Genomic DNA, 27,966 nt, shown 5'->3' with positions numbered 1-27,966 from the left:
TAAAGATATCAGTCAGTCTAAAAAAAAAAAATCAGTCAGTCTTAAAAATAATCGGATTCATAGATATGATGGAATTATGGTTTGCAAGATAAACCAAATGGAAGAAAATACACTAAAATGTTGAAAGCAGCTATCTTTAGATAAAAGATCATAGGTAAATTTTGCTTTTATTCCATAGATATTTCAGTACTTTTTATTATTTATTTATTTTAGAGAAAGAAAGGAAGAGAGAGCACAAGCAGGAGGGGCAGAGGAAGAGGAAGAGAGACAGAGAATCTCAATCAGACTTCTGCAAAGCCTAACACTGGGCTCAATCTCATGACCCTGAGATCATGACCTGAGTTGAAAACAAGACCTGGACACTTAACTGACTGTGCCACTCAGATGCTCCAGATATTTCAGTATTTTCCAATTTGCTTTTATATGATCAACATGTTATTTACATAATTAAATTCAAGGATAATTTAATTATTATAAAGTATTAAAATTAATTAAAAATGTGTTCACCAAAATTAGTCTATATGAAACACAAACATTACATTATAACGTGAAAATCAACATTCATATTTGCATTTGGCATATGATTCCAATTTTGTTTTATGAATCATCATAATACACATGCATATAAAATCACTGAGAAGGGGATCCCTGGGCGGTTCAGCGGTTTCGCGCCTGCCCTGGCCCAGGGTGCGATCCTGGAGTCCCGGGATCGAGTCCCACATTGGGCTTCTGGCATGGAGCCTGCTTCTCTCTCTGCCTCTCTCTATGTCCATCATAAATAAATCTTAAAAAAAAAAATCACTGAGAAGAAATATGGAAAAACATAGACATAAATTATCCATTGGTTAAGATATCACAGATGCAAGCTATTTCTTAACATCTGTCTGTATTTTCCAGTTATTCATAATGAACATATGTGCTTTTTATAATCTAGAAAATATATTCAAAAAACACAGTCTAAATATATCTACCATATATCAAAATTGTCTGCTTTACATAAAACAGTAAGATAATTCTACTTTGCACACAAATTATCATGTTTACCTAAAATGTCAGAAGAATTCAACAGTTCATGTTACACCCTCTTCACAATCACCAACATTTCATGTGGAGCAGTAACCTCATCCCCTCATTATCCCCAACACAGTCCACCCCCAGCGCTAAGTTTAACCACAGTAAGTTGGAAAGAGAATTTGGATCCAAGGGATTTACCTTTTTGCTACTTAGTGGCTGAATAACTATAGAAAGTCATTTAATCTCTCTGTGTTTAAGACTCCAAATGTTATAAATGAAGATAATAAATTTCTCACAAATTTAAGTATGAGAATTAAAGTAAATATTGATGGGATGCCTCAATGGCTCAGTCAGTTAAGTGTCAAACTCTGGATTTCAGCTCAGGTCATGATCTCAGGTTTGTGGGATTAAGTCCCACATTGGGCTCCATGCTGGGCGTGGAACCTGAAGATTCTCTCTCTACCTCTGTCCTTCCCACTGTTCAAGCTCTCCTTCAATAAATAAATAAATAAATAAATAAATAAATAAATAAGATTTAAAAGTGACTATTAATTATACTTGAGTGACACAGGGCTTTTTGTGCATGTTTATTTGTGTTGTATCCTATCTCTAAAGAATTTCTGAAGTGGCCTTCACTATTTATTCAATCTAAATAAATAGATTAAAAAGAAAGACTACAAATAGGTCAACCATTTGGTTTAAAAGACTTGCCAAGATTGAGTTTAAAGATTGGTTCCTGGAAGCCACAGTAGTTGTCAGAACTATAAAATAAAAGGAAGCATATGATTATTGAGACAAAATACAAAGTGCTTTCACAATGAATCTCAAATACATTTTTCAATTAAGAATCTAAAACTGGATATCAGCACCTTTTGATTGCCAGATATGGGAATGCAACTCCTTGCTGAAAACAAGAAAGTTTATTATAACTTAAAGGAATGACCCACAAACTATATGATGATGATCTTAAAAAGAAATTGGAACAGGGCCTCTATTAGAGGTAGGACTTCTCTGTTATTTATTTCTAATCACCATGTTATTACAGACAACTAGTCATTTCAAATTAACAGAGACCCAAATTTCAATTGTATGAAAGAGATTTCCCTTAATCATTTGCTGCATAGCATGGATCACATCCTTGTTCCTTAGACTATAAATCAATGGGTTCAACATTGGGCTTAAAAATGTATAAAAGACAGCAATTATTTTGGACTCCTCTACAGACTTCTCAGATGGACTCCTTAAGTACATGCAGAAGAGGGTGCCATAAAATAAGGTGACTATTGTCAAGTGGGAAGCACAAGTAGAAAAGGCTTTGTGCCTGCCTTCAGCAGAACGGATCCTCAAGATGGCTACAATAATGAAAAGGTAGGATAGCACAATGATGAAGAGAGAGCTTGACAGAGTCAAGCCGGCTACTACAAGCATCGCCATCTTTTTGACATGGGTGTCAGAGCAGGCCAACAGGATAAGAGGAGGATCTGCACAGTAGAAGTGGTTGATTTCAAGGGAGTCACAGAAGGACAAGTGAAAAGTCAACAGTGTCTGGGAGAGTCCATTAAGGTAACCACAAGTATAAGAGATCACCACTAGGGAGATGCAAATGTTCTTGGACATTCTGGTACTGTAATGTAGAGGGCTACAGATGGCTACATAGCGATCCAATGCCATTGAAGCAAGGATGTAAAACTCAGTGATCACCAGGGCAATGAAGAGAAGACACTGCGTGAAGCATCCAGCATAGGAGATGGTCTTCTGGTCTGAGAGGAAATTGTACAGCATGTTTGGAGTGATATTGGAGGAATAGCAAATGTCTACAAAGGAGAGGTGGCTAAGGAAGAAGTACATGGGAGTTTGCAGGTGGGAATTGGTCCCAATCAGCACAATCATGCACAGATTCCCTGCCAGCGTGACTAGATAGATCACCAGAAACACCCCAAACAGGATCTTCTCTAGTACTGGGTCGTCTGTGAGTCCCAAGAGAATGAATCCCGTCACTGTAGTGTGGTTCGAGGAAGACATTTTCTTATTCCTTGAAAACTGAGAGTAGCAGAGAAGGTGAGGGATCCTGTCTAATCCAGATTCTGCATTTATTCCATCCATTTTTATCATTTACTCATTCATATATTACTAGGAAATCTCTCATCTCTTTTAACAAACTCATCATAACAACTACATAAATATTTTTGTCCTGTATCTCTGTAATCTCTTTCTCTTTATCTCTCTCTCACTCTTGCTCTTGTTCTCACTTGTGTGTGTGTGTGTGTGTGTGTGTGTGTGTGTGTAGAATCACATTTATTCTTGCCTTCTTGGAGGACTCCATATTTGGGTTTTGTTTTGTTTTTTTTCAAATTTTGTACAAAGAAAAGTATAGGAGCTTAAAGCAGATAGGAAAAGCAGCAGGTCATTGGTATAATTCAAATGGAAAAATAAAAGAAGTTGGATTTTGAGGGTCCCTCCAGATCTGGTATCTTTCAGATACAAAATAACAGAAATATTTAGTACAAAATTTTCACCTGATATCCATAGTGGTATATCTTAATTTTATTCAGAAACCATTGAATTAGTAAATTTACCTCTTGCTATGTGATTAAGTACTGAAGAATCATTCTCTCTGCTTAGTGAATTTACTCACTCATTCACATATACATATACATGTACAAGTACACTGAGAACATTTTTTTCTGTTCTAAGTTCTGGGTTTACAGCATTGAACAAATTCCCCATCCTCATGAATCATATATTGTAGGGGAAGGAACAGATATTACCACATAGACAAAGCTATAGAATGTGATGTCAGTTAGAAGCCAGTACTATGAAGAAAAATGAAGGTAGGATGCTTTTAGATAAACATTCGGAGAAGATTCTTTGAAGAAAGTACAATTTCAACAGTAAATAAAGAAACCAAGTAGGAGAAGATTATGGAGTTTTTTGTTTCCATTTTTTTAGCAACTAACACATATATGAACATATTTGTTTTGGAAAGCATAGATGATGTTTTAATGTGGCCTTAGCTTCCAGTTGGAGCCACCATCTCTCAATACTTTATGAAAATAAGGTATGACTGGAAGACAATGCACCCCAAGAACTATACCTAAGCTATTTTTATTTAGTTTTCACGTATTTCTTCAGAAGGGTCTGCATATAATTGATTTTTTTAGAGAAGCTATAAAATATTAACATATCAATAGAAAAATCAAGTACATTTGATGAAATTAATTTTGTCTACATTGATGGGATATTCATCTTCATACAAAAGAACAAATATATTCTTAGTGAATAAATGTAGAAAATGACCTACCTGTAAAAGTTGACTACTGTATTTTGTCAAAACAAGGTGGAAACATTTATAATGTATTTCTCCAGCACATTCTCTAGAGTATTTTAGAAATAATTCTGAATAACTCATCAAAATAGTCTTTGTTCCTCAAGGGCACAACCTTAATTTGATGCTTTGAGACCCTAGCTTCTCCTTTGAGGCCAAAAATCCACCTAATATCTATGTACCCCACTTGGTATTGAGTGCATGAGATCTTTAGCAACAATAGTGAAATTATCCATCATCTTTAATACCATGGCAGAAGGAAAATAAGAGTATATAAGTTTTGTATTTATACTGTATGTTGGCAAATCGAACTCAAATAACAAAATATACAAAAAAAAGTTTTGGGTTTTTTTTTTTTTTTTGTATAGTAAAATGAGAAAATTCTCATCAGAAGGCTTCAGTGTTTTTCTGTAGATACTGAGGTTAGGTCATCCGCTGAGAGTGAGGGGAAGAAAGGTGAAGTCAGTGAAAGATTTGAGGAGCAGAAAGAATGTACAAAGCAGAAGACCAATGAAAGGAAGTAGAAGTAGAAGTCAGGGATGAGGACCCTTTAACAGTTGACACCATGGATTTATATTGGAACCAATCTGCCCCACTGAGTTAATTTCATCAACATGCTAAAAATCAAAGATGAGTCTGAGAGCCAGGATCATTCATAAAATTGATGATTCATAAAACTGGTGATTTAGAAGGATGATCAAAAGTAGACTAAAGAATATTTGAACATTGGCACTGCATTTGTTAGAGAATGAAAGAATCTAGAGATGCTTTCACTAGTCTGTATCTTCTAGGAAGCAGATATTTCCAAGTCAAAGTGTAGGCTATTCAAGAAAAGAGAGACGTCTGATTCTGTTAGATGTCTAAATGGTGGTGTTAACCTTAAAAATAGATATTGCCAGTTATTTTGACAGCAAAAACAAAAATGAGTTTTGGGGGGAATAAAAGAGAATTACAATCCAGGACAAATTGTGGCAAAATTTTAGACAAATTGAAGGAACAAAGGAGAACTGCACTTTTTAAGGAGAAAAGGAGTATGTTGGGAAGGGTATTAGTACTAAAAGTCCATTGGAGGAAACGGAGTTCAGTGTGATGGCTTTTCATTGATGGAGCTGTTGCTGGGATGGGGATTGAGGGAGCTGTGGATGAAGACAGCCTCTATTCCTCAGGCTGTAGTAGTAGAGTAGTATCCATGTGCAAGGTCAAGTCTATGTAAGATCACACCTGACTCTTCCTGTTGGGTCTGCAACTGACTAGAGTATTAGAATGTGAGAGCTCTCCCTATGGAAACCTTCCAGCTCCGTTGTAGTGAAGTTTCCCATTAATAATTTTCATAGTGGGTTATGCTGTGAGAAATTAGACATGGAGTAAAAGCTGCATATCAACATCAAATTTAGATTGTTATCAACTCACCACATTTGAGATTTGAATGTGACCATATTATTTTCAGAATGAAGTGGAAAGATTTCTCTCAATTTCTCTCTCATTCTTATCCTGATTCTTTGCACAGATCACATAATAAAATTTAAAGAATGAAACCTACTGTTTATTCCCATGAAATAAGTTTCTTGTAGGATTATAAAGCTCATTGTAGGATGGTAGAGCCCTTACTTCCTGACCCTTTACTGTGGAGATTCCTTGTTTTACATAAAAAGAGTTGGGCAGCCTGGGTGGCTCAGGGGTTTAGCGCTGCCTTCAGCCCAGGGTGTGATCCTGGAGACCAGGATTGAGTCCCATGTCAGGTTCCCTGCATGGAGCCTGCTTCTCCCTCTGCCTGTGTCTCTGCCTCTGTGTGTGTGTGTGTGTGTGTGTGTGTGTGTGTCTCATGAATAAATAAATAAATAAAATCTTTAGAAAAAAAAAGGGTTGAAGATTTAAAGACACTTCTTTAAACATAATGCTAGCTTCTCATTTGAAGAAAACTTGTCCCAAAGTACCTGAACATGTATGTATTTAAGTATTTCCTAATATACTATAATATATGCATTGGAATAAGCATAGGATTTACAAAAAGACTTTTCCAATAGGACTAGCTCAATAGTAACCAAATAGGCAAAACGCAGTGAATTAGTTCTTTGAGCTCTGGAAGAGCAGTGTCTGGACTTTTCAGTATGGGATAGCTTCATCAGAAGTCCACACATAAGAAGTCAATATTCATAAGAACAAAAAAGTCTATATTCTTTTGTTTATATAGCAATGGATAAAGATTAGACTTTACCTAGATATATGATACTAATTCAAAGAAGAATTTTATGCGTTCTTATTTTCCCAGAAAGTCTTCAGAGGACTCTGCTTAAATTATACTTGAAGACCTGAATTCCTTAGTTAATATCACCCTGCTTCAATTGCAATAACCAATTGATCTGTCTGCTAAAAAGACACAGATACACAAATGTCACGATAGGTAGTAGAAAATATCATCCTGACATTGTTACTTACATTTTTGTGATTATTCAATTGGCTGTCTTTTTAAAAGTTACAGCAGGTCAAGGACACCTAGGTGGCTCAGTCTGTTGAGTGATCAACTCTTGGTTTTGGCCTGGGTCATGATCTTGTGACCTGACATCAAGCTCTGTGTGGGTCTCTGTGGGGAGTCTCCTTAAGATTCTCTACCTCTGCCCCTCCCCTCACTCTCTTTCTTTCTCTGGGATACATAAGTAAATCTTTTTTCAAAAAAATTTACAGCAAGTCCTACATTTTACTGGAAGTTCTAATCTATATCATAAAGTTATGCAGATATGACAGGAAAAAATAAAATTATGCTATTCACAGATCATAGGACAGTTTACATACGATCTCCTTTGGAAGGTCATATTACACATAATCATTTATATTATTATGCAAAAACCTATTGTAACCAAACTAACATGAATTACAGATAGAGATTATATCCGATGGAATTGTCATACACAAAAAAACTTTATTTGCAGCAAATAAGGAGATCGTGAAAAATAACTTCCAAAGACTCCCTGAACGGGGGTGACCTGGTTCTTTCCATTTAGGGCTTAGAGTGAATATTCAAAAAGAGGAACTTGAGATACCTGAGTGGCTCATTGGCTTAGATCAGGATTATCAATTTAAAAAAAAAAAAAAAAAAACAGAGGAACTTGCATTGCAGGTAAAGGCAGCCATACACTTGTGCTGGGAGGTTTAAAAAACATGCCTAGACACCATTGAATGTTATATTAGAAGCATGAGCTCTTCCTAGGGCAGAGACTTTAATATAATGAAGCAGAAGAAACTGCCTGACAAAGGGAAGGGCCATGTCCCTGCTCTAAGAGCAGGTATAACCAGGATGGAGTCTTGGGCTTGATATTTCAGCTAAGAAATTCAGAGCCTTGCTTATTCATGGACTGGAAGTGAAACCCCTATAGAAAGGTAAAGATGGATGAGAATGAAGATGAACATACTTGTCTTTCAGGAAAACTTGACTTTTTTTTTTTCTTTTTTTTTAAGGCTCCATGCACCGGGAGCCCGACGTGGGATTCGATTCCGGGTCTCCAGGATCTCGCCCTGGGCCAAAGGCAGGCACCAAACCGCTGCGCCACCCAGGGATCCCGAAAGCTTTACTTTAAACTGAAATTTTTCTTTTCCTCGTTCTTGAAGCCGGCCCTTCCCCTTCACTTGCTTTTCTGTAGAATCCTTTTTTTTTTTTTTAATTGGAGTTCAATTTGCCAACATATAGCATAACACCCAGGGCTCATCCCGTCAAGTGCCCCCCTCAGTGCCCGTCACCCAGTCACCCCCACCCCTCGCCCACCTCCCTTTCCACCACCCCTTGTTCGTTTTCCAGAGTTAGGAGTCTCTCATGTTCTGTCTCCCTTTCTGATATTACCCACTCATTTTTTCTCCTTTCCCCTTTATTCCCTTTCACTATTTTTTTATATTCCCCAAATGAATGAGACCATATAATGTTTGTCCTTCTCCGATTGACTTATTTCACTCAGCATAATACCCTCCAGTTCCATCCACGTCAAAGCAAATGGTGGGTATTTGTCGTTTCTAATGGCTGAGTAATATTCCATTGTATACATAAACCACATCTTCTTTATCCATTTATCTTTCGATGGACACCGAGGCTCCTTCCACAGTTTGGCTATTGTGGCCATTGCTGATAGAAACATCGGGGTGCAGGTGTCCCGACGTTTCATTGCATCTGAATCTTTGGGGTAAATCCCCAACAGTGCAATTGCTGGGTCGTAGGGCAGGTCTATTTTTAACTCTTTGAGGAACCTCCACACAGTTTTCCAGAGTGGCTGCACCAGTTCACATTCCCACCAACAGTGCAAGACGGTTTCCCTTTCTCCGCATCCTCTCCAACATTCGTTGTTTCCTGCCTTGTTAACTTTCCCCATTCTCACTGGTGTGAGGTGGTATCTCATTGTGGTTTTGATTTGTATTTCCCTGATGGCAAGTGATGCGGAGCATTTTCTCATGTGCATGTTGGCCATGTCCATGTCTTCTTCTGTGAGATTTCTCTTCATGTCTTTTGCTCATTTCATGATTGGATTGTTTGATTCTTGGGTATTGAGTTTAATAAGTTTTTTATAGATCTTGGATACTAGCCCTTTATCTGATACGTCATTTGCAGATATCTTCTCCCATTCTGTAGGTTGTCTTTTAGTTTTGTTGACTGTATCTTTTGCTGTGCAAAAGCTTCTTATCTTGATGAAGTCTCAATAGTTCATTTTTGCTTTGGTTTCTCTTGCCTTCATGGCAAGATATCTTCATGGATATATCTTGCAAGAAGTTACTGTGGCTGAGTTCAGAAAGGGTGTTGCCTGTGTTCTCCTCTAGGATTTTGATGGAATCTTGTCTCACATTTAGATCTTTCATCCATTTTGAGTTTATCTTTGTATATGGTGAAAGAGAGTGGTCTAGTTTCATTCTTTTGCATGTGGATGTCCAATTTTCCCAGCACCAATTATTGAAGACACTGTCTTTTTTCCAATGGATAGTCTTTCCTCCTTTATCGAATATTAGTTGACCATAGAGTTGAAGGTCCACTTCTGGGTTCTCTATTCTGTTCCATTGATCTATGTGTCTGTTTTTGTGCCAGTACCACACTGTCTTGATGACCACAGCTTTGTAGTACAACCTGAAATCTGGCATTGTGATGCCCCCGGCTATGGTTTTCTTTTTTAATATTCCCTGGCTATTTGGGGTCTTTTCTGATTCCACACAAATCTTAAGATGATTTGTTCCAACTCTCTGAAGAAAGTCCATGGTACTTTGATAGGGATTGCGTTGAATGTGTAAATTGCCCTGGGTAACATTGACATTTTCACAATATTAATTCTTCCAATCCATGAGCATGAAATATTTTTCCATCTCTTTGTGTTTTCCTCAATTTCTTTCAGAAGTGTTCTGTAGTTTTTAGGGTATAGATCCTTTACCTCTTTGGTTAGGTTTATTCCTAGGTACCTTATGCTTTTGGTTGCAATTGTAAATGAGATTGACTCCTTAATTTCTCTTTCTTCAGTCTCATTGTTAGTGTATAGAAATGCCACTGACCTCTGGGCATTGATTTTGTATCCTGCTACACTGCCAAATTGCTGTATGAGTTCTAGCAATCTTGGGGTGGAGTCTTTTGGGTTTTCTATGTACAGTATCATGTCATCTGCAAAAAGGGAGAGTTTGACTTCTTCTTTGCCAATTTGAATGCCTTTTATTTCTTCTTGTTGCCTGATTGCTGAGGCTAGGACTTCTAGTACTATGTTGAATAGCAGTGGTGAGAGTAGGAACTCGGTATGAATGTTGACACCTCGCTGACTTCAATGTACACTGAGTAACAACACCCACACGGCCTGTATTTTCCTATAAAACTCCTCAGCCTTTTACAGCCCCCTGCCCCCCACCCTACCCTTAACCCCCTGCTAGCTTGCAGTGTTGGGAGGCATTACCCTGCTGCAGCCTCCTTTGCTTGGCAAAATAATAAACTATCCTCCTTCTTTATCCCCAAAATGCTTTCTAGTTACATATTTTGGTTCCAGAACACAGAAGTTTTTGACAACAGAACCAAATGAATTCCCCGAGAAAACAAGCTTTAAATTTTCTACTGGTTTTAACCTCATTAACCCTATGGGGCATGTTTTCAGTTCTGCCAAAATAGCTCAAGAATGTACTTTAGGTCACTCTTGACCATTGACACAGCACTGGGAATTTTACCATTATTTATTTTGTCTGATGTAGTTAGGCTATTTCCTGGCTAGGTAGACATTATTAGTTTCTGCATTCCCTTTGCTTCCTTAAAATCCTTAACTATTGAGGTTTTTGCATTTCTTGGTAATTTTTTTAAGATTTTTATTTGTTTATTCATGAGAGACACACAGAGAGAGGCAGAGACATAGGCAGAGACAGAGGGAGAAGCAGGTTCTATGCAGGGAGTCCAATGGGGGGCTAGATCCCAGGACTCCAGGATCACACCCTAGGCTGAAGGCAGGCACTCAACAGCTGAGCCACCTTGGTGTCCCACATTTCTTTGTAATTCTATTACTTCCTTGGATGCCCTTGCAGAAGTCTGCTCCAGTTAGTAGACCCTTAGGGCACAGATCATGGAAAATAGCTGGGGACCTAAAATGGCTTCTCCTAAAATGACTATGTCTCATCTTTCATTTTCTGGAAGCTACTAACTCTTTCTGCTTACACTGCCATAACTGAAATTTTTTTTAAAAATAAGTATTATCGGGATCCCTGGGTGGCTCAGTGGTTTAACCCCTGCCTTTGGCCCAGGGCATGATCCTGGAGTCCTGGGATCAAATCCCACATCAGTCTCCTTACATGGAGTCTGCTTCTCCCTCTGCCTGTATCTATGCCTCCCTCTCTTTCTGTGTCTCTCGTGAATAAGTAAATAAAATCTTTTTAAAATTTAAGTATTATCTTAAGTATAATATTAAGTATAACATCAAATTCATACACTACTTAGAAATGAATATAATAAAACTATCCAAGAGATTGGATCTGAAAACCACAAAACATTGCAGAGAGAAATTAAAGACCTAAATAGTGAAGAGATTGAGATATATCACTTGTGGATTGGAATATTTGATATTGTTAAGTTGTCAATTCTTCCTGAATTGATCAATAATTTTAATGCCAGTCCACTCAACATTTCAGCAGGCTTATCTTTTCAAAAATTGAAAACTGATTCTAAAATACATAGATAAATATTTTTAAAAAGACTTGAATTAGCCAAAGAAAGCCATTTTGAGAGTGAAGAAAAATTATTAAATGATCTAGCCTACCTAATTTTAAGAGTTAATAGGAAGTGATAGTACTGAAAACAATGTATAGATCTGAGGATAACAAATAGATTAATTGTACAGAATAGAGAATCCAGAAGTATACTCACCCATATTGACTCAGTGGATCTTTAAACAAAGTTACAGAGTTATAGCGAAGGGGAATGCCACTGGAAAAATTAATCTCTAGAAAAATTTAACTTCAAGCTGTGTATCACATCTGTCATGAGCATGCTATGAAGGCACACACACGATTTGTGTCTTTCCACAATGTCAGGTTTATTTAATCATAAAGCAAAGTTAAGTAACAATTATAAAGCAGGTTCAGAGACCAAATTCAATAACATTTCCCCATGGTTACACTTGGCTTCTTACACAGCACACAGAACAGACAAACCACACAACATACAAGATAACAGAAGAGTGTAGGAATTTGGCTAGAACCAAACGTGAGATCAGTCTGTGAGTCTTAGTGTGGTCCGGGTCAGCTCTGGGCACTTCCTGACTATTCTGTTCAAGCAAGGGAGGATTTCAGATCTGTTTGGAGATCAGTTGGGCAGAACCTTCTGTAGTGGCTGCCTTTTTTAAGTGCTCAGACATAGAGAGGTCACGTCTGAAGATTCTGACAGTTAGCTGCCCAAATCCACTCTTTTTTAAAAGAATTTAATCAGCTTCAGGTCCCCACAGACCTCCTCTGGTTCTGCTCATTATCAGTTCTTGGGGTGTCAGCTGATGCTGGTCCAGGCTGTGTCATCTAGCTGCAGTACCTTTAGTTGCTTGCATCATTGTTTGACATAGGCCCCTGCTTTACAAAGGCTCCTGCTTCACATGAGAGTTTCCATTTTGCTCACTACAACATCATACCCCAAAATTCCAATACTAACATGTATGGATCACAGGACTAAATGTAAACACTAAATCTACAAGTCCTCTAGGGGCAAAAATAAAAGAATGTCTTCATGATTTTAAAAAATTGACCAAAAATTGACCAAAAGTTTCTCAGGGTGTACAGAAAAATCATTCATTGTGAAACAAATATAAACTTTATGTGAACAAATTTCTTTTTTTGTGTGTATGTGCGATCACAGGTATTAGTTTTTAATACTATTAACTGAACCACTTTCACCCCTAGTATGAAAGAGAAGTCCTTACATGACAATGTATCTGTAAAAATTATGTGACCAAATTTCAAAACATGCACTCTTCAAAAATAATGTTAAAATAATGAAAAGGTGAGTCACAGACTAGAAAAAATATTCATATAGAGTAATTCTGACAAAGACTTGCATTCAGAATACATAAAGATCTTCCATAACTTACTGATCAAAATGAAACAACAAAATGTAAGAGACACTTCATAAAAGAAGATACAAGAATGGCCAAAAACCACGTGAAAATCATTTCAATATCCGTAATTGTCAAAGAAATGTAAATTATAACTACCACAGGATAACACTTCATACCCAACCTCCACAGCAAGAACTTAGCCGATTGTGACAAAAGGAAACAACCAGAATTCTCATAATATACCACTTGATGGAATGTAAAATAGTTTTTAACGACTTTAGAAGTTTTATAAGTTTATAAAATTTTACAAATTTTATAAGAAATAACCAGTTTATATTTCTTATAAAATTTCCTAGAAAGTTATACCTTCTTACAAAACTATGACCCAGCAATTCTACTCTTAAGCATTTATCCAAGACAAAAGAAGACACATGTCCTTCAAGAAACTCAAATATATACAGGCAGATGCATAGATTGTGGTATGTCCATATTACGGAAATAAAAATGAACATACTAGTCGTACACATAAATGAATCTCAGAAACATTATGGGGGGAGGTATTAACTTCCTTAATGGTAGAGTAGTGACCTCCTCAAAACTGCTCCTCCAAGAACACTGGCAAAAGGTATCTAAGTCAACTTTTTCAGAAGTTTTAAGCAAAACTTAAATTAAGCAAAGCTTACAGCAATCCTGAGAGTGTTTATTCCATAAAAATGGCAGGGAATTCTGCTAAGAATGGTGAGCTTCGTGGCACATTCTACTTGCTCTATTCCCACATCCTCTCCTTAGTTACATAGTAATCTTGAAAACTGGAATTGAGATTACCTGGCTATGCACATTGGTCAGACTGCATTGAGCTTTACATTTAAAATTTCTGCACTTTATAAGGAGTAAATTTACCTTCCTAAATATGACTTAATGGTAAATTTTGCTTTCTTCAGAGTAAAACATATCAAATGATTTACTGTTATTTCTACGGTACTATGTTATAAGGGCTCTTTTATACTATAGATTATATACTATAGATTAACATGCAGAGCAAAAAGTTTAAGCACTGAGAGCTAAAGTTTCCCTCAAACCTGGTCTTTACTAGAAATTTTTTAAACAATGACATCAAGAGTAGAACCCAGAAAGCTCTCCGATTTATCTATTCATTCTTCTCTTGTCTTTATTTCTCTATTGTCACTGAAGCCTGGGAGGAAAAGGGGTGTGTGGGGATGAAAAGGAGAGAAGGAGGAGAAGTAGCCAAATGAAGAACTCTTAGTAGTGAATAAGGGTCGTCAAGGCAACTACTTCTGGGATTTCTCTACACAATAGAGGCCCAAAGAGTTTTTACACAGCCTGCTGGGACCATTTACTTCTCAAAATCCTGTCATCACAAATCCCATATTCTTAGAGAATCAAGTACATTGAATGATTAGTATAATAAAGAAAGATGATATTTATGTGTTGGGCAATCTAACAAAACCAGAAAGGAAAACACACATGAAACCCTCAAATCTAGGAACTATGGAAAAACCAAATGAGCAAGAGCTGCATTTTACAAGTGTTAGCCTAAAAGTCATACTTCTGTACTACCTTGTGGCTAGTAGTTGTTTTTTTTTTTTTTTCTTGATCCTGTACCCTAGAAGGAGAGCCTGGCTGCAAGTCTAATCCAAATATTTGTGTCTAACTATCATAAACATACTAAGAAGCCTCTGACTTCTGGTATCTATCTTTAAATATATTAGAATAAGTAGGCATGACAGGCTAGGAAAGCCAAAATGTAGCGACTTTAGTACTGTTATTGAGGGGACCCTGATCATTTCATTATGAGAAAAAGAAGCTCAAATCACTTTCAATATAACAATACTGTTCAGCATTGCAGTGCAGTGTGCTTTTAAAAACACTGCACACATTTGTATTTTTCTATAAGCAGAATTCTACATGCTGTGATAGGCAGGGTTGAAAATATGTAGGAATCCACAAATTGTATCATGTGAAAAAATCTAACCCATCTACTTATAAAGTTAGCACTGGTTTTAACATTCCTGTTGAGTTGTAAACAGCATAAAGTGCTAGTGTCTAAACTAAGAGTCCATAAGTGAGCAGTGAGTAGGCAAGGAATTTAATTTTACTAAGCAAATGTATAGTGGACTGCAGTAGCTATTATGAAGCAAGATTTCTTCTGGTATTTCATGACTCCACCCTCACCACCGACATACACCCAAATACACAAATACATACATACCCCACAACCATATACATGATGAATACCTGAGACTTTTTAGGTAATGCTGTCCTTTCTAAAGAGATGCAGACTTGCCTCTAATGCAATTGTCCCAAAAGTATGTAAAATTGAGGCTGCCAGGTGAAAAGTCTATGAAACAGAATGAGTGAATTTATAATATGAGAGAGGAAATGAAAGACAGAGAAAGAGAAAGAAAAAGAGACTGTGAAAGACTTCATGGCACTAAGAACTCCAAGCCTACGATGGTTTGAATTAACTTGTGTTCCTTCACTGGATATTCTATTGCTATATTGAAATCACATTTACTTTATGCAATATGAAAGATGCAGGATACTGAAATATCATGTTTATTAAAATGTTTAATTTCAAAGAAGGCAAGACAAATAAAACATTATCCAACAAAGCATCCAACCAGCTACCAAAGAACTTCCTTTCTAACATTAACTTTCTGAAATAATGATTCTTGACAACTTTTAGTTCCAGGTGCCAGAGGCAATATTTTGTCTTCCATCACCCTATGCCTTCAATTGGAATGATTTCTTTCTTAATTTTAAAACTTTTAGTAATGGCCTGCTTATAAAGGCATGAAGATGTCCAGGTTGACATAAAGAGGTTTCTTTTCTTAAGGATGTCTTAATCTATGTATTTTTTTAATATTTATTTATTTATTTGAGAGCAAGAGCAAATAGAAGGAGGGGCAGAGGGAGAGAGAAGCCTGATGTAGGTCTCAATTTCATGACCCTGAGATCATAACCTGAGCCAAAACCAAGAGTTGGTAGGTTAGCCAACTGAACTACCCAGGTGCCCCTAGTTTATGTATATTACACTGTATTTTTATAATTAGCTTCTCTAACAAACAACTTGATTAAATCTGCAATATTTATAGAATCACTGGAATAGGCATGTTTAAATATGTACCTTGGAAAGAAAGATGGAGGATCAGGGCAATCATAAAGGAGGTAATATTTATGCTGTCTTGAAATATGAAGAGCTCTCCAGGAAAAAGAATGATAAGAAGAAACCATTGAATAAGACAGAAAAATGTGTTTTTGATATGCAGCATCTGAAATGAAGAATAAAGGAAGATAAAATGATAAGATTTGGATTCAATTTCTTATCAAAAACTCTAAGCTATAATGAAAGCAAAATGAGTTTTTAGTCTCTTTTAAATGGCTACTTTTCTATTATTATGACAGTCTTTCCATGAAATATACTAGCGTCACACTTAGTATACTTTACCCAGTTCCAACCAGTTTAAAGCACTACCTGCTTACATGTCAATGGTCACTGTAAAGAAAATCCAGTCCTACTGGGGAGATATTCCATCAAGAAAATACCAGTCAAACCAACTTAAAGCTTTAAACATGTCCCAGTGAAATTGCAGCCAGCAGTAAAATAGATATGTACGGTTATTTGCTAAGGTATAAGGGAAAACCTACTTATCTTGCCCTGGCTCTTTAAGCTTAAACTTCTTACTCATTTAAAAATCAAACACATGATACTTTATCTACAGGAATTATAAAGAATACCTCTTTTCTAAGCTCAGAAACCTCCTTTCTATGGAGCCTTGGTGTTCTTGTTCTGTGATACCCCCTATATTTACCTTGTGGTTTGTTCCCATTATTCCCTCACATCAAGATTACTTGTCCAGATTAGAAATGTATGACTCTGAGGGGGCCTGGGTGGCTCAGTCAGTTAAGCATCCAACCCTTCGTTTCAGCTCAGGTTGTATTCACAGGGTCAGGTGATTGAGCCCTGCATCAGCTCCATGCTCAGTGTTGAGTCCCCTGAGATCCTCTCTCCCTGTCCCTTTGCCCCTCCCATTCATGTGCTTGCACTCATGGTGTCTCTCGCTCACTCTCTAAAAATAAATAATTCTTTAAAAAAAAAAGAAATATTTTATTCCAGCATCTCTGTCAGGATTAAGTTCTGATTTTTTTTCTGGTTCACTGGGGCTAAGAAGCAGTCTCTAAGCCTTTTGGGTCCTCAGGACAAGTTCTGACTCAGCCTACTCTTAATCACCTGTTCTCTGGCAGTTATATACACCACTATTCAATCATGAAACCATCAAATGGGGAAAAAAATGGAATCATTCCTCCTGCTCCAGTCTCTCTATCTCACCTACTTTTATACTTTTTATGCCTCTGAACAGGGAGTTGAAATGTGATATCTGATTATTTTCAAGCATATAGGTTCTGTGGAATTTATACAGAGTGACCATATTCTCTAGGATGCAGAGACCTTTAGTCTAATTCCACTATCAAAAACAACAACAAAACTCATGACATGAAAAAAACGGAGTCAGGGTGAATGAAGGTTGATTTGGTCATTTTTATGTTCCCTCAGAGTCCTAAAATCCCATACTTTGTTGATTCTAAGTACAGAGGTAAAAATAAGTTGTTTTAAAAATTTTACCTAAGGAAGCTTTGACCTCCTTGTTTCTCAGACTATAGATGAGAGGATTTAACATAGGGATGACCACTGTATAGAACACAGATACCACTTTGTCTTGGTCCATTGAGTAGCTGGAGCTGGGGCGCAGATACATAAACAGAATTGTACCAAAGAAGATGGTAACCACCATCAAGTGGGAAGCACAGGTGGAAAAGGCTTTGTGCCTCCCTTCAGCAGAATGGATCCTCAAAATGGCAATGAGTATGTACAGATAAGAAATGAGAATAATCAAGAGGCAGCTCAGTTCATTAAAACTGGCAAAAGCAAAAATGACAACTTCATTGATATGTGTATCAGAACAAGAGAGTTTCAGGAGGGGTGGAGTGTCGCAGAAAAAGTGGTTGATGACATTTGAACGGCAGAAAGACAGCCGAAAGGTGAAGCCAGTGTGAATGGCAGCATTCAGAAAGCCTGCAAGATACGTGGCCAACACCAGAAGGACATTAATATGGGGAGACATAATAACTGCATAAAGAAGAGGCTTGCAGATGGCCACATAACGGTCGTAAGCCATCACGGCCAACAGGAAGCCCTCAATGCCGGCAAAGGAACCAAAAAAGAAGAATTGAGTGGCACATCCATTAAATGAAATGACTGGGTTCTCCACCCAGAAATTCACTAGCATATTAGGGGCAATGACAGAAGAATAACAGAAATCAACAAGGGATAAATTACTGAGGAAAAAATACATTGGAGTATGGAGACGTGAGTCAATCTTGATTAATAGGATCATGCCAAGATTTCCAAATACAGTGATCATATAGACGACCAGAAACACCATAAAAAGAAGGCACAGTAGTTCTGGATGATCCCCGAATCCCACAAGAATAAATTCAGTCACTGTTGTATGGTTGCTCATATCTTTGTCTCAGAATAGATGATTCATTTGCTAGGATAAGAAAGAAACCAAGGAAATAAATTGTATAAAGAAAAAAAATACCAGGAAGATAAAATAGTTCATTCTCTGCTGTAAGTAAGATTAACTCTAAAATGCCCTGAGGATATGTGTATTAAACCTCTTTATTTTCCTATTGCAGTGAAAAAAAATTCATTAAGTAAACAGAGTAACCTATTTTATTTAAAACTAATGTGTGTGTGTATGTGGTACGTGTGTGAAGTCTTTGATGGTTGATCCTATTTACCCATAGTCTATCTTAACTCTCAACTTTTTTCTCCTCCTCCCTTGGTCTTACTGCCTTCACCTCCTATGATCCAATTCCTTGCATTCATCTTGGCAATAAAACATACAATACAGTTGAATACCTTTGCCTGTATACAGTTCTACTTTTCCTATTTTCTCTCAAGTCCACTCTGATCAGGTTTCCACCCCAGCACTCCATGGAAACATCTCTTAACTAAAGCATCATGGATCTTTACATTGTCAATTTCTGTGGTCAATTCTCATTCCTCATCCTTTTGACCTATCAATAACATTTGACAGAATTGACTTCTTACTACTCCTTGAAAGACTTTCTTATCTGATCTTCCAGAACTCCAGACTCCAAGTTTTCCTCCTACCATTGGGTTACTCCTTCAAGTCTCTGCTTACTCCTTCTTTTCTCTATGACTCTTAAGGTTGAAGTACCTCAGTCCTTGGTCTACCTCTTTTTCCTATTTATACTCTACTCTGGTGACTATTCAATTCTGTAAATTTAATTATCATCTATATACTTAAAACTCCTTAATTTATATCTCTAGCCCTGACATATTTTCCAAATTTCAGACTTATAATTTAACTGCTTACTCACAATCTCCACAATACTATCAAATAGCAACTCAGAATGACCCAATACCCTCCCCTAATTTGTACCAAACATAGCATTCCTTATCTCATGTTAATGACAACTCTATACTTTCATTTGCTTAGATGACATTAAATAAACAAATATTTAAGAAATTAATCTCTTCTCTTTCTTATATACTATATAACCAGTTAATCAGAAATTATGTTGGTTCTACCTTCAAAATATCCATATCAACTACTTCCTATCGTCTCTATTCCTACCAAGACCCAAGACGACGTTACCTTTCACCTAGATTACTGTAACAGTCTTTCACTGATCTATCTTTAAAGTCAGCTAAATTCCTACCCTATAAAAAAACTATTTTAAAATTTTTAAAGCTTTACTTTACACATACATATACAAACATACTTACATTATATATGGAATTCTTGCTACAAAAAAATTAATTAAATTTCCCTACTTTGCACATACACACACACACATATATACATGGATAAACATGTATATATACATTCATATATATAAGTGTCTGTATAAAATTCTCATTTGTTATTAGTCATCTTAAATCTCTGTTGCCTAAAAACAAAATCCAAATTAGTTTAGTTGGTAACATTAAATTTAGTATTTCAGACATATCCTAATTGAGATGTTTAATTACTTGATGCTTTTTGGGTCCTCTTGGAATCTTTCTATGTCTGAACACTTTAAGATCAACTAAATAATCTTACCTTTGTTCTTAAGAAATATTCGCGAATAGTGGTTATTAGTTTAGTTTTGCTTTACTGCTTTTTGGAGGAATACAAGTTTCCTGTCTTACAATGTGAAATTTATAGCTATGATGAAGATGGAAGTGGCATAAGAGATCCAGCTATGACAGCATTAAGACAGGATTAATTCAACAGAGTAGAAAATGCTGCTTCTGAACCTGAAGCAGTCAGCTTTATTCAGTGTGTGATGACTCTCTTGAGACTGCAAAACACTAAAAATCTAAAACTTGAAATGTGCTAATCCAGAATTAAAGCATGCACTTATTTTCCACTGAAATAATTGAACTACTTTCTCCCCAGTGAACCACTTATACACTGGAGGGTAACTTTGGCATTTAGAGAAGTACAAAAATTATTTCATGGAGTCTCAAGACCATGAAATAATGAGACTCCACTGAGCATAACATTGAATTAAATGGTACAGGATTGATGCCTCAAACTTCAGAATTCCACTTACAATGTGATCCCTATTCATTTCTACTAGAATATAGCTCTCAATGTATTAATTAATTAATTAATTTAACACATATTTAGTGGACTTGTATTATGGAGCATACAAGTATTCTTGATACTGGTAGAGTAGCCAAAAAAATTGATCTTATTCATTCCTTCATGCAGCTTGCATTCTGAAGTTAGGCTTGGATGGCTCTTGTAGAATGGTAGGAAAAAGTAAAGCCCAAAACTGATTTGTGAACTACCAGGCTTTTCTGATCAGTTACTTCTTCCCAAACACCCTCCTGATTGCAATTCATTTCCTTCTTTCATTTGCTCACATTGGTCCATATATATGTTGTTCCCTTATTATTCCTTGAAGAAACCAGGGAGAATCTTACCTCGGAGCCTTTATATTTATTGTAAGTATACCTGGAATGCTCTTCCACAGATAGTCAGATGGTATTATCTTTATTTAAGCCTTTCTCAAATGTTATTCCCATAGAAAGCTCTTCTCTGATGCCACTGTTCCCTATTCTATCTCCTGCTTTATTATTCTTCAAAACACCACTCATACCCAGGTCAAACACACACACATACACACACACACACACACACACACACACACACTTTACAATTCTATGCACTCATGCATGAACATTTGGAATAGACAATATAGTCTTCCTCATGTGAATATAAGTTAGAGAAGATCAAAAACTTATTTTCTTTACCTGCTAAATCTCCAGTACATGTTACATACTAGTTTTTCTCTTAACAGTTTACCAGTTTTATTGAGGTATTTGTATGCCCAAACTCAACAAATTATATACATTAGATGCATGCAGAGCTTTGCATATCTATAAATAATCATTGGATGGATTCTGAGTAAAGATATAAAGGGTATCTATTTTCTTATTCTAAGTATAAACTAAGAATATATAACAGAAGACACAATTTGTAGCTTAACATAGAAAAGGATATTTTAAGCTCAATGACACATAGGTGTGATGCTAAGATACAGATCCTCCTTATAGTACAAAAGGTGTGATCATTCTATAGATGTTTGAGTATGATAATTAAGTTGGAAAAGCTAATTTTATAATCCTTTCATGTGTTCAGAGTCCCTAGATGCCAGATTGTCAATTCAATGTATGAATCTGGAACTCAAGTGAGAGGTCAGGGGCAGACATGTGAATTTTGGAATCATTGCAGACTTCTTAGATCATGTAAGAAGTGGGTACAGATGGAGAACCAATGTATCACAAACTAATATAGAGGATTAAGTCTTTGGCTCCAAGATTTGGAGGTTAGCATGTGAAAGAGGAAAAGCTATCATAGTTACCTGGGAAGAAGTGGTAGTGGAAAAAGGAAAATCAGAAGATTGAAGTCATACAGAAACCTAAAAATATGTGGGTTCGGGGGTAAGTTGAAGGAATTATTGGTGGTAAATCCTCTTGATATACCAAGTACAAGTATGATAGAAGAACAATCTTTAGAGGCAATAATGTTAAGCACTCATGTGTCCATGACAAGATTGGGTTCAATGGAGAAGTGGCACAGAAATACAATTGGAACATGTAATGGGATCTGAGGAAGTAGGGACAAAGACCAGAGGTAGTTCTTTTGAAAAGATTCATTGTAAAGAGAGCAGAGACATAAGCTGGTGACTGACGGAACTTTCAGCCAAAGAAATTATTAAGAAGGTGATACTAGATGATGTTTATAAACAAATGAGAACACACCAGTAGTTTGAGAAACCAGTGCTTGGGTAGAGTACAGATACAATTTCTGAAGTGAAATTTATGGAAACCTCCAAAGATGTTTAGATGTAAACCTTGGTGGGGAGGGTGAGGTGGTCTTACTTGGAGCATGAGAAGCATTGATGTTCTCCCTCAGGGTCTGCAGTGGATAGTGGGATGGGAAGCAATAAGGAGTAGATATTTACCTGATTCCAAATAATGCTTCCTTTGACATGCCATCTCATTGAAGAAGGCCATTTCCCCATTGCTCCTACATTGACAATTCCCTGCCCCACCGCAGTGAATAACAGATAGATAATTTACTTTCAGTAAATGTTTATTAAAAACTACCCCTGGGAAGGGTAAATGTTAAAAGTTAAAGTACATTCACTACCCTCATAATATTCCAGTTAATTTACAAAATCAGTAAAATAATACCTCATTATTGCTGTGGTACCCATATTAGAAACCCTGATAAGATTCTTTCTTGTATCTTGTTTGGTATTCTTGACATCTGTGTGAGTAGAGTAGTGTTATTATTTATGACAGATGCTGTTCATACCACCCAGATTTGTTTTGTGGGGTCAAAGCATTTATTTTCTCAGCTTCCAAGTGCAATGGCAACTGACACTTCACAGCTGAGTTCCACTCTGGGAATTGGCCCTGATGAAAGGAATTACCATGTCCAATGGGTGAGCCATTTTCAAAACTGGTCATTATGAAAGTATAAACACTTGGTCTTTTTTTTTTTTTTCACAATCTGGGGAATCTCTGAAGGATCATCTTGGCCACAGAGCTCCAAGTGGAATCGCATGACTACTCTATTGTAACTTCATCGCTGTTCAACTTCTATCTACTCAGCTCTGCTTCCCTCATTCCTTTCCAGCCTTCTAGATATTGTTCCTGGGAATGTTCTCCACTACAATTCCTGGCATGTATACAAATATCTGTCTGAGTCTATTTACCCAGATCCAAGATGATAGATAGATGATAGGTAGATAGATAGATAAATGATAGATAGATGATAGATAGATAGATAGATAGATAGATAGATAGATGATAGATAGATAATATAAAATAGATAATAGAATATCAGATCAAGAAAAGATAAATATTGAAATTGGAACTTAAACCCAGTCAGTCATATCTAAATATTTTGATACTTTACTAACCACTAACCTCCCCTACTATGTTTTTTCATCATATAAGCCCATGGATAAACATTTAAGACACCAGAATATTTAGAGGGATGCCCCATTTTAACCAATTTGCTTTAATAAACACACACACACACACAAACACACAAAGAGCTAAAGCAACCAGATAGTAAAATTAATATGAAAACATTTTTTCTGCATAACAGGATGATATGTAACATGGTTTTACAGTATGTGTTTCTGTAAAATCTTCTTTAAGGCCCCTTTCACATCCTTATTTTTCAAACTGTAGATGAGGGGATTTAGCATAGGGATTACTACTGTATAAAAGACAGAGACAATCTTGTCCTGTTCCATTGAATAGCTAGATGTGGGGCGCAAGTACATGAAGAGAATTGTCCCAAAGAATATGGTGACAGCCATGAGGTGGGAGGCACAGGTGGAGAAGACTTTGTGTCTGCTTTCTAAAGAAGGCATCCTCAAGATGGCAATGAGGATACACAGGTAGGAAATGAGAACAATCATAACACAACTGATGACATTAAAACTGGAGAAAGCCATGATCACAATGCCATTGATGCGAGTGTCAGAGCAAGAGAGTTTGAGCAGGGGTGGAGTGTCACAGTAGAAATGGTTGATCCTATTAGAGCCACAAAAGGACAATCTGAAAGTCATTCCTGTGTGTATGGCTGCATTCCCAAAGCCTGCTAAGAAAGAGGTAGCTATTAGTAAGAAGCAAATTTTCTCAGACATGAGAACTGAGTATCGCAGAGGGTTCCAAATGGCTGCATAGCGGTCATATGCCATCATGGCCAACAGAAAGCATTCAGTCCCCAAGAAGGAGCCAAAGAAGTAGAACTGAGCAGCACATCCATTAAAAGAAATGGCTTTGTTCTTGGCCACGAGGTTCACCAGCATCTTAGGAGTGACAGAAGAAGAGTAAGATGCATCAACAAAAGACAGGCTACTGAGAAAGAAGTACATGGGGGTGTGGAGATAGGGGTCAATCTTAATTAACACAATCATCCCCAAATTACCCACCATGGTTGCCATATAGATAAACAGAAACAATCCAAAGAGGACAATTTGTAGATCTGAGTTGTCTGAGAGTCCTAAGAGGATAAATTCTGTCATTTCTGTTTGATTTCTGCCTTGGACTTCTTTCATGTATCTGATCATTTCAGCTGCAATAAGAAAGAGAATGGAACTGACATTTGGTCAGGTGAATACATGACAGAGCCATAAATATCTTTTCCTGAACATATATACATAAAAATTCCAGATGTGTTTTGGACATGATGTCAAGTCAAAAGACATCAAAAGACTATGCTAAGTTCTAGGTGTACTACTGCCTACTAACTAATGACCTTGAGAGGAGTGACTTAATATATCCATTAACTAAGAGTACTTCTAGCATTAACCATTTATTGGATAATTATAGTAACTTATCTCTCTTCATTATTTATGATAAATATATTAATTGATATATTAATATATACTCTCTGGCAAACTTCTGGAGAAAGATGGCAAATGAATTCAGTCCACTGCTTATTCTTGAGCAGTATCATAGAATGAGTTAAAAATAGTGAAAGTTAGTAAAATTAGTCAAAAGTATCAAACAGGGATCCCTGGGTGGCGCAGCGGTTTGGCGCCTGCCTTTGGCCCAGGGCGCGATCCTGGAGACCCCGGGATCGAATCCCACATCAGGCTCCCGGTGCATGGAGCCTGCTTCTCCCTCTGCCTGTGTCTCTGCCTCTCTCTCTCTCTCTCTCTCTCTCTCTCTCACTATCATATATAAATAATAAAAAAAAATTTTTAAAAAATTTTTAAAAAAAAGTATCAAACAACAAGAAAAGAGTTGTATCTTCTGGAGATGGGGGAACTTTAAAACTCAATATTCCAAGGAAAAAAAAAAACAGAGGAACATCACATGCAACTAGAATGGTTGCAAACCTGCTGGAATTTCCCAGTATCAGCATCTACAGGGGGCAGAAATCTGTTAAATATTGAGAACTTTGAATAATTCCCTCCAATATTTAGAGAATTTGATTTCAAGAATGAGGTGAAAGGAACAGAATAAGCCACAGCAGGGAGAACTTCTACCTAGCACTCAGATTTACAAGATCACACCAGACCTGAAAACAGCAGCAGCAACATATGGAATATTCCAGTCACAATACTGAATTGGGGGAACAACACATTGCCAGGTCATCTAAATGGAAATAAGATTCATCCCATGTAAAATATAAAAAAGCCAAATACAGGATAAAAGAAAGGAAGGAAGGAAAGAAGGAAAGGAGAGAAAGGAAAGGAAAGGAAAGGAAAGGAAAGGAAAGGAAAGGAAAGGAAAGGAAAGGAAAGGAAAGGAAAGGAAAGGAAAGGAAAGGAAAGGAAAGGAAAGGAAAGGAAAGGAAGGAAAGGAGGAAGGAAGGAGAGGGAGATGGAGCAAGAGAGGAAAGGAAAAATTAAAACCCAGTCTTGAGCTTTCAAGTAAATTTTAGGTAACAGCTTCAGTGGAATTCTTCCCCACTTGAAATCAAATCCTCTATCCCCTCTATGACCTCAGGTTATTGAACAATAAATAAGACTGACTTGGGCTAGCTGTCCAGTCATAGCTCAAAGTGTTAAATCTTGTATCATTCTCAGAAGGAAGTTATTTTATATTATCTAGAATTAAAATACAGGACCAAAGTAACTTAATATCTGTGCTAACACTGGAGATCATGGATCTCTTGAGCACAGTTGGAGACAGATGTACAGCCCCGGTCCTCTTCCTTGGAATAACCTTGTTATTTGAATTTCAAAGAACAGCATCTCCAGAAGGAAATAAAAAGAAGGAATGGATCTTTTTCTCTCATCTTCAATCAGAAACCTTCCCTGAGAAGATTATTCTATCAGCAATAGTGAAAAACAAATAAATAAAATGCAGTACACGTTGTGTAAGTGTGTGTATGTGTGTACTAGAGATACAAAGAAAGGTAACGATGAATTAAGTACTAAAATATGTTGAGGATCCTCTATGCTCTGCAGGCACTGTGTTAAGTATTTTTCCTGCAATATTTTATTTAAATTTTATGAGACAGACAGTATTATAATCTTCATTTTGCACATGACAAATATGAGGAACAAAAGATCTGTGACTCTTCCAGAGTTATAGAATTAACCTAATGGAATCTAATTTATACCCAGCTAATGCATTTCTCATTCTCTTTGCATTTGAGATTGAGAATGGACCCCTTGATAACAAATGTGAGCACTAATACACAGAATAATTGATATTGTAATTACCAGGGTTTCATCAATATGCTAGAATACATTTAGTTACATAAAGAAAAAAATCTATAGATCTCCTGGACAGAAAATATCATTGCAGTTGCTGAAAATTGTCTTTCTTAGAATTTCCATTCATTAATTTGCATTATTAGCAAAATACCATTTGTTTTACATCTGGTGCTATGAATAACATGCTACCATCTCCCCTCTACCCTGGAAAATGGACTCTCACTATAATCCCTTTGCTAAGATTTTGCAGTCATTAGTCCAGAGATTCTTAACAAAGGTTTTCAACTCCTAGGCATTTATGAAAACAATAGCAAGATTTCCTGAGAATTTCTGGCATTTAAATAGGCCTTCAAATCATATTATTTACTGCTGCTTATATTTCTCTTAATGGCTTACAAATCTTATAACAAGAAAAACGGACAATTTAACATACCTTCTTAGTCTCTCAGTGCTCTTAGAGCTTTGAGTATATGGTTATTTGAAGAAAGGTACAGCGTTGTGGATTTTTCTTCAGGTCGTTAAATTACTTGGGCAGAACCCTTTATATATTTTCCTGACCTTTCTTGACTGCTTGACTTCTATTTGGTCCTTTTGCTTGTTTTTGTATAATGCTTAAAATCACCCAAAACAAAACACACATCAAACTTTCTTCTCAGGGAAGGCATTCATCAATTCTCCTAGGTCAAGTAGTAGACATAGTTAGAATGGATTTAAGGCATCACCCATTACAGAGATAAGACAACTGAAACCCTTTATACCTTCCATATCAAAAGAGAGTTACTTTGCATTCTTTCTTACTTTTCCTTGAAAGTAAGAATCCTAATTTGTTATATGAAGGTAAAACAGATTTTAAAATATGCAGTATATCACTGCAGTGCAGCTTCTAATGTTTGCAATTATTTCCAATTGTAGAGTCTCTGGATCAGACTGTGGAGTAAGCATTCTGAATTATTTTAAATAGGATATTTTTCTTATTCTTTAGTGTCTGGGGATTGTATCCCTCATGTCATCTCATTTTAATCTACTTGTTTTTCCCCCCAAAGCTAAGGAAATCTCATGTCCTCTTCACATTTCTCTCCTTTGCCCTAGGGACACCTGGGCCCCGTGGAAAATGAATTTCCAGTTCCACATTTCTAGCCCCGACTAAATATCCCTCTTCTGTCTCTCCCAAATAGCTGGTGCTCTGGTTCCCTTGAGAGCATTGAAAGAATCCACAAAATAGCAGGTTGTCTCTATATCCACCTTCTGAAAAGACTTTTTATACATGTAAGAAGCTATGTTGCTTGAATCATGGTA

At 36.7% G+C, this 27,966-nt stretch overlaps 3 protein-coding genes across 3 annotated transcripts; all 3 read right to left on the bottom strand.

Annotated features, from left to right (window-relative positions):
* Nucleotides 1-2,067: 2,067 nt before the first annotated feature.
* LOC121471597 (olfactory receptor 5M10-like) lies at nucleotides 2,068-3,036 on the bottom strand. The gene has a single exon (XM_041722389.1). It carries the CDS (start codon nucleotides 3,034-3,036, stop codon nucleotides 2,068-2,070), a length of 969 nt encoding a protein of 322 aa, XP_041578323.1.
* Nucleotides 3,037-17,080: 14,044 nt separating this feature from the next.
* On the bottom strand, nucleotides 17,081-18,407 carry LOC121471596 (olfactory receptor 1020-like). Its single transcript, XM_041722388.1, has 2 exons — nucleotides 17,510-18,407; nucleotides 17,081-17,121 (listed from the first exon to the last, which is right to left on the bottom strand). The coding sequence occupies exons 1-2, from the start codon at nucleotides 18,405-18,407 to the stop codon at nucleotides 17,081-17,083; spliced, it is 939 nt and encodes a 312-aa protein (XP_041578322.1).
* Nucleotides 18,408-23,613: 5,206 nt separating this feature from the next.
* Nucleotides 23,614-24,567, bottom strand: LOC121501449 (olfactory receptor 5AP2). Its single transcript, XM_041773483.1, has one exon. The coding sequence runs from the start codon at nucleotides 24,565-24,567 to the stop codon at nucleotides 23,614-23,616; it is 954 nt and encodes a 317-aa protein (XP_041629417.1).
* Nucleotides 24,568-27,966: the final 3,399 nt, after the last annotated feature.

This window comes from Vulpes lagopus, chromosome 11 (assembly GCF_018345385.1).
Source record: "Vulpes lagopus strain Blue_001 chromosome 11, ASM1834538v1, whole genome shotgun sequence".
Classification (NCBI taxonomy): Eukaryota; Metazoa; Chordata; class Mammalia; order Carnivora; family Canidae; genus Vulpes; species Vulpes lagopus.
Note: the sequence above shows the minus strand (reverse complement) of the source record. Positions and strands in the feature narration are given on the sequence as shown.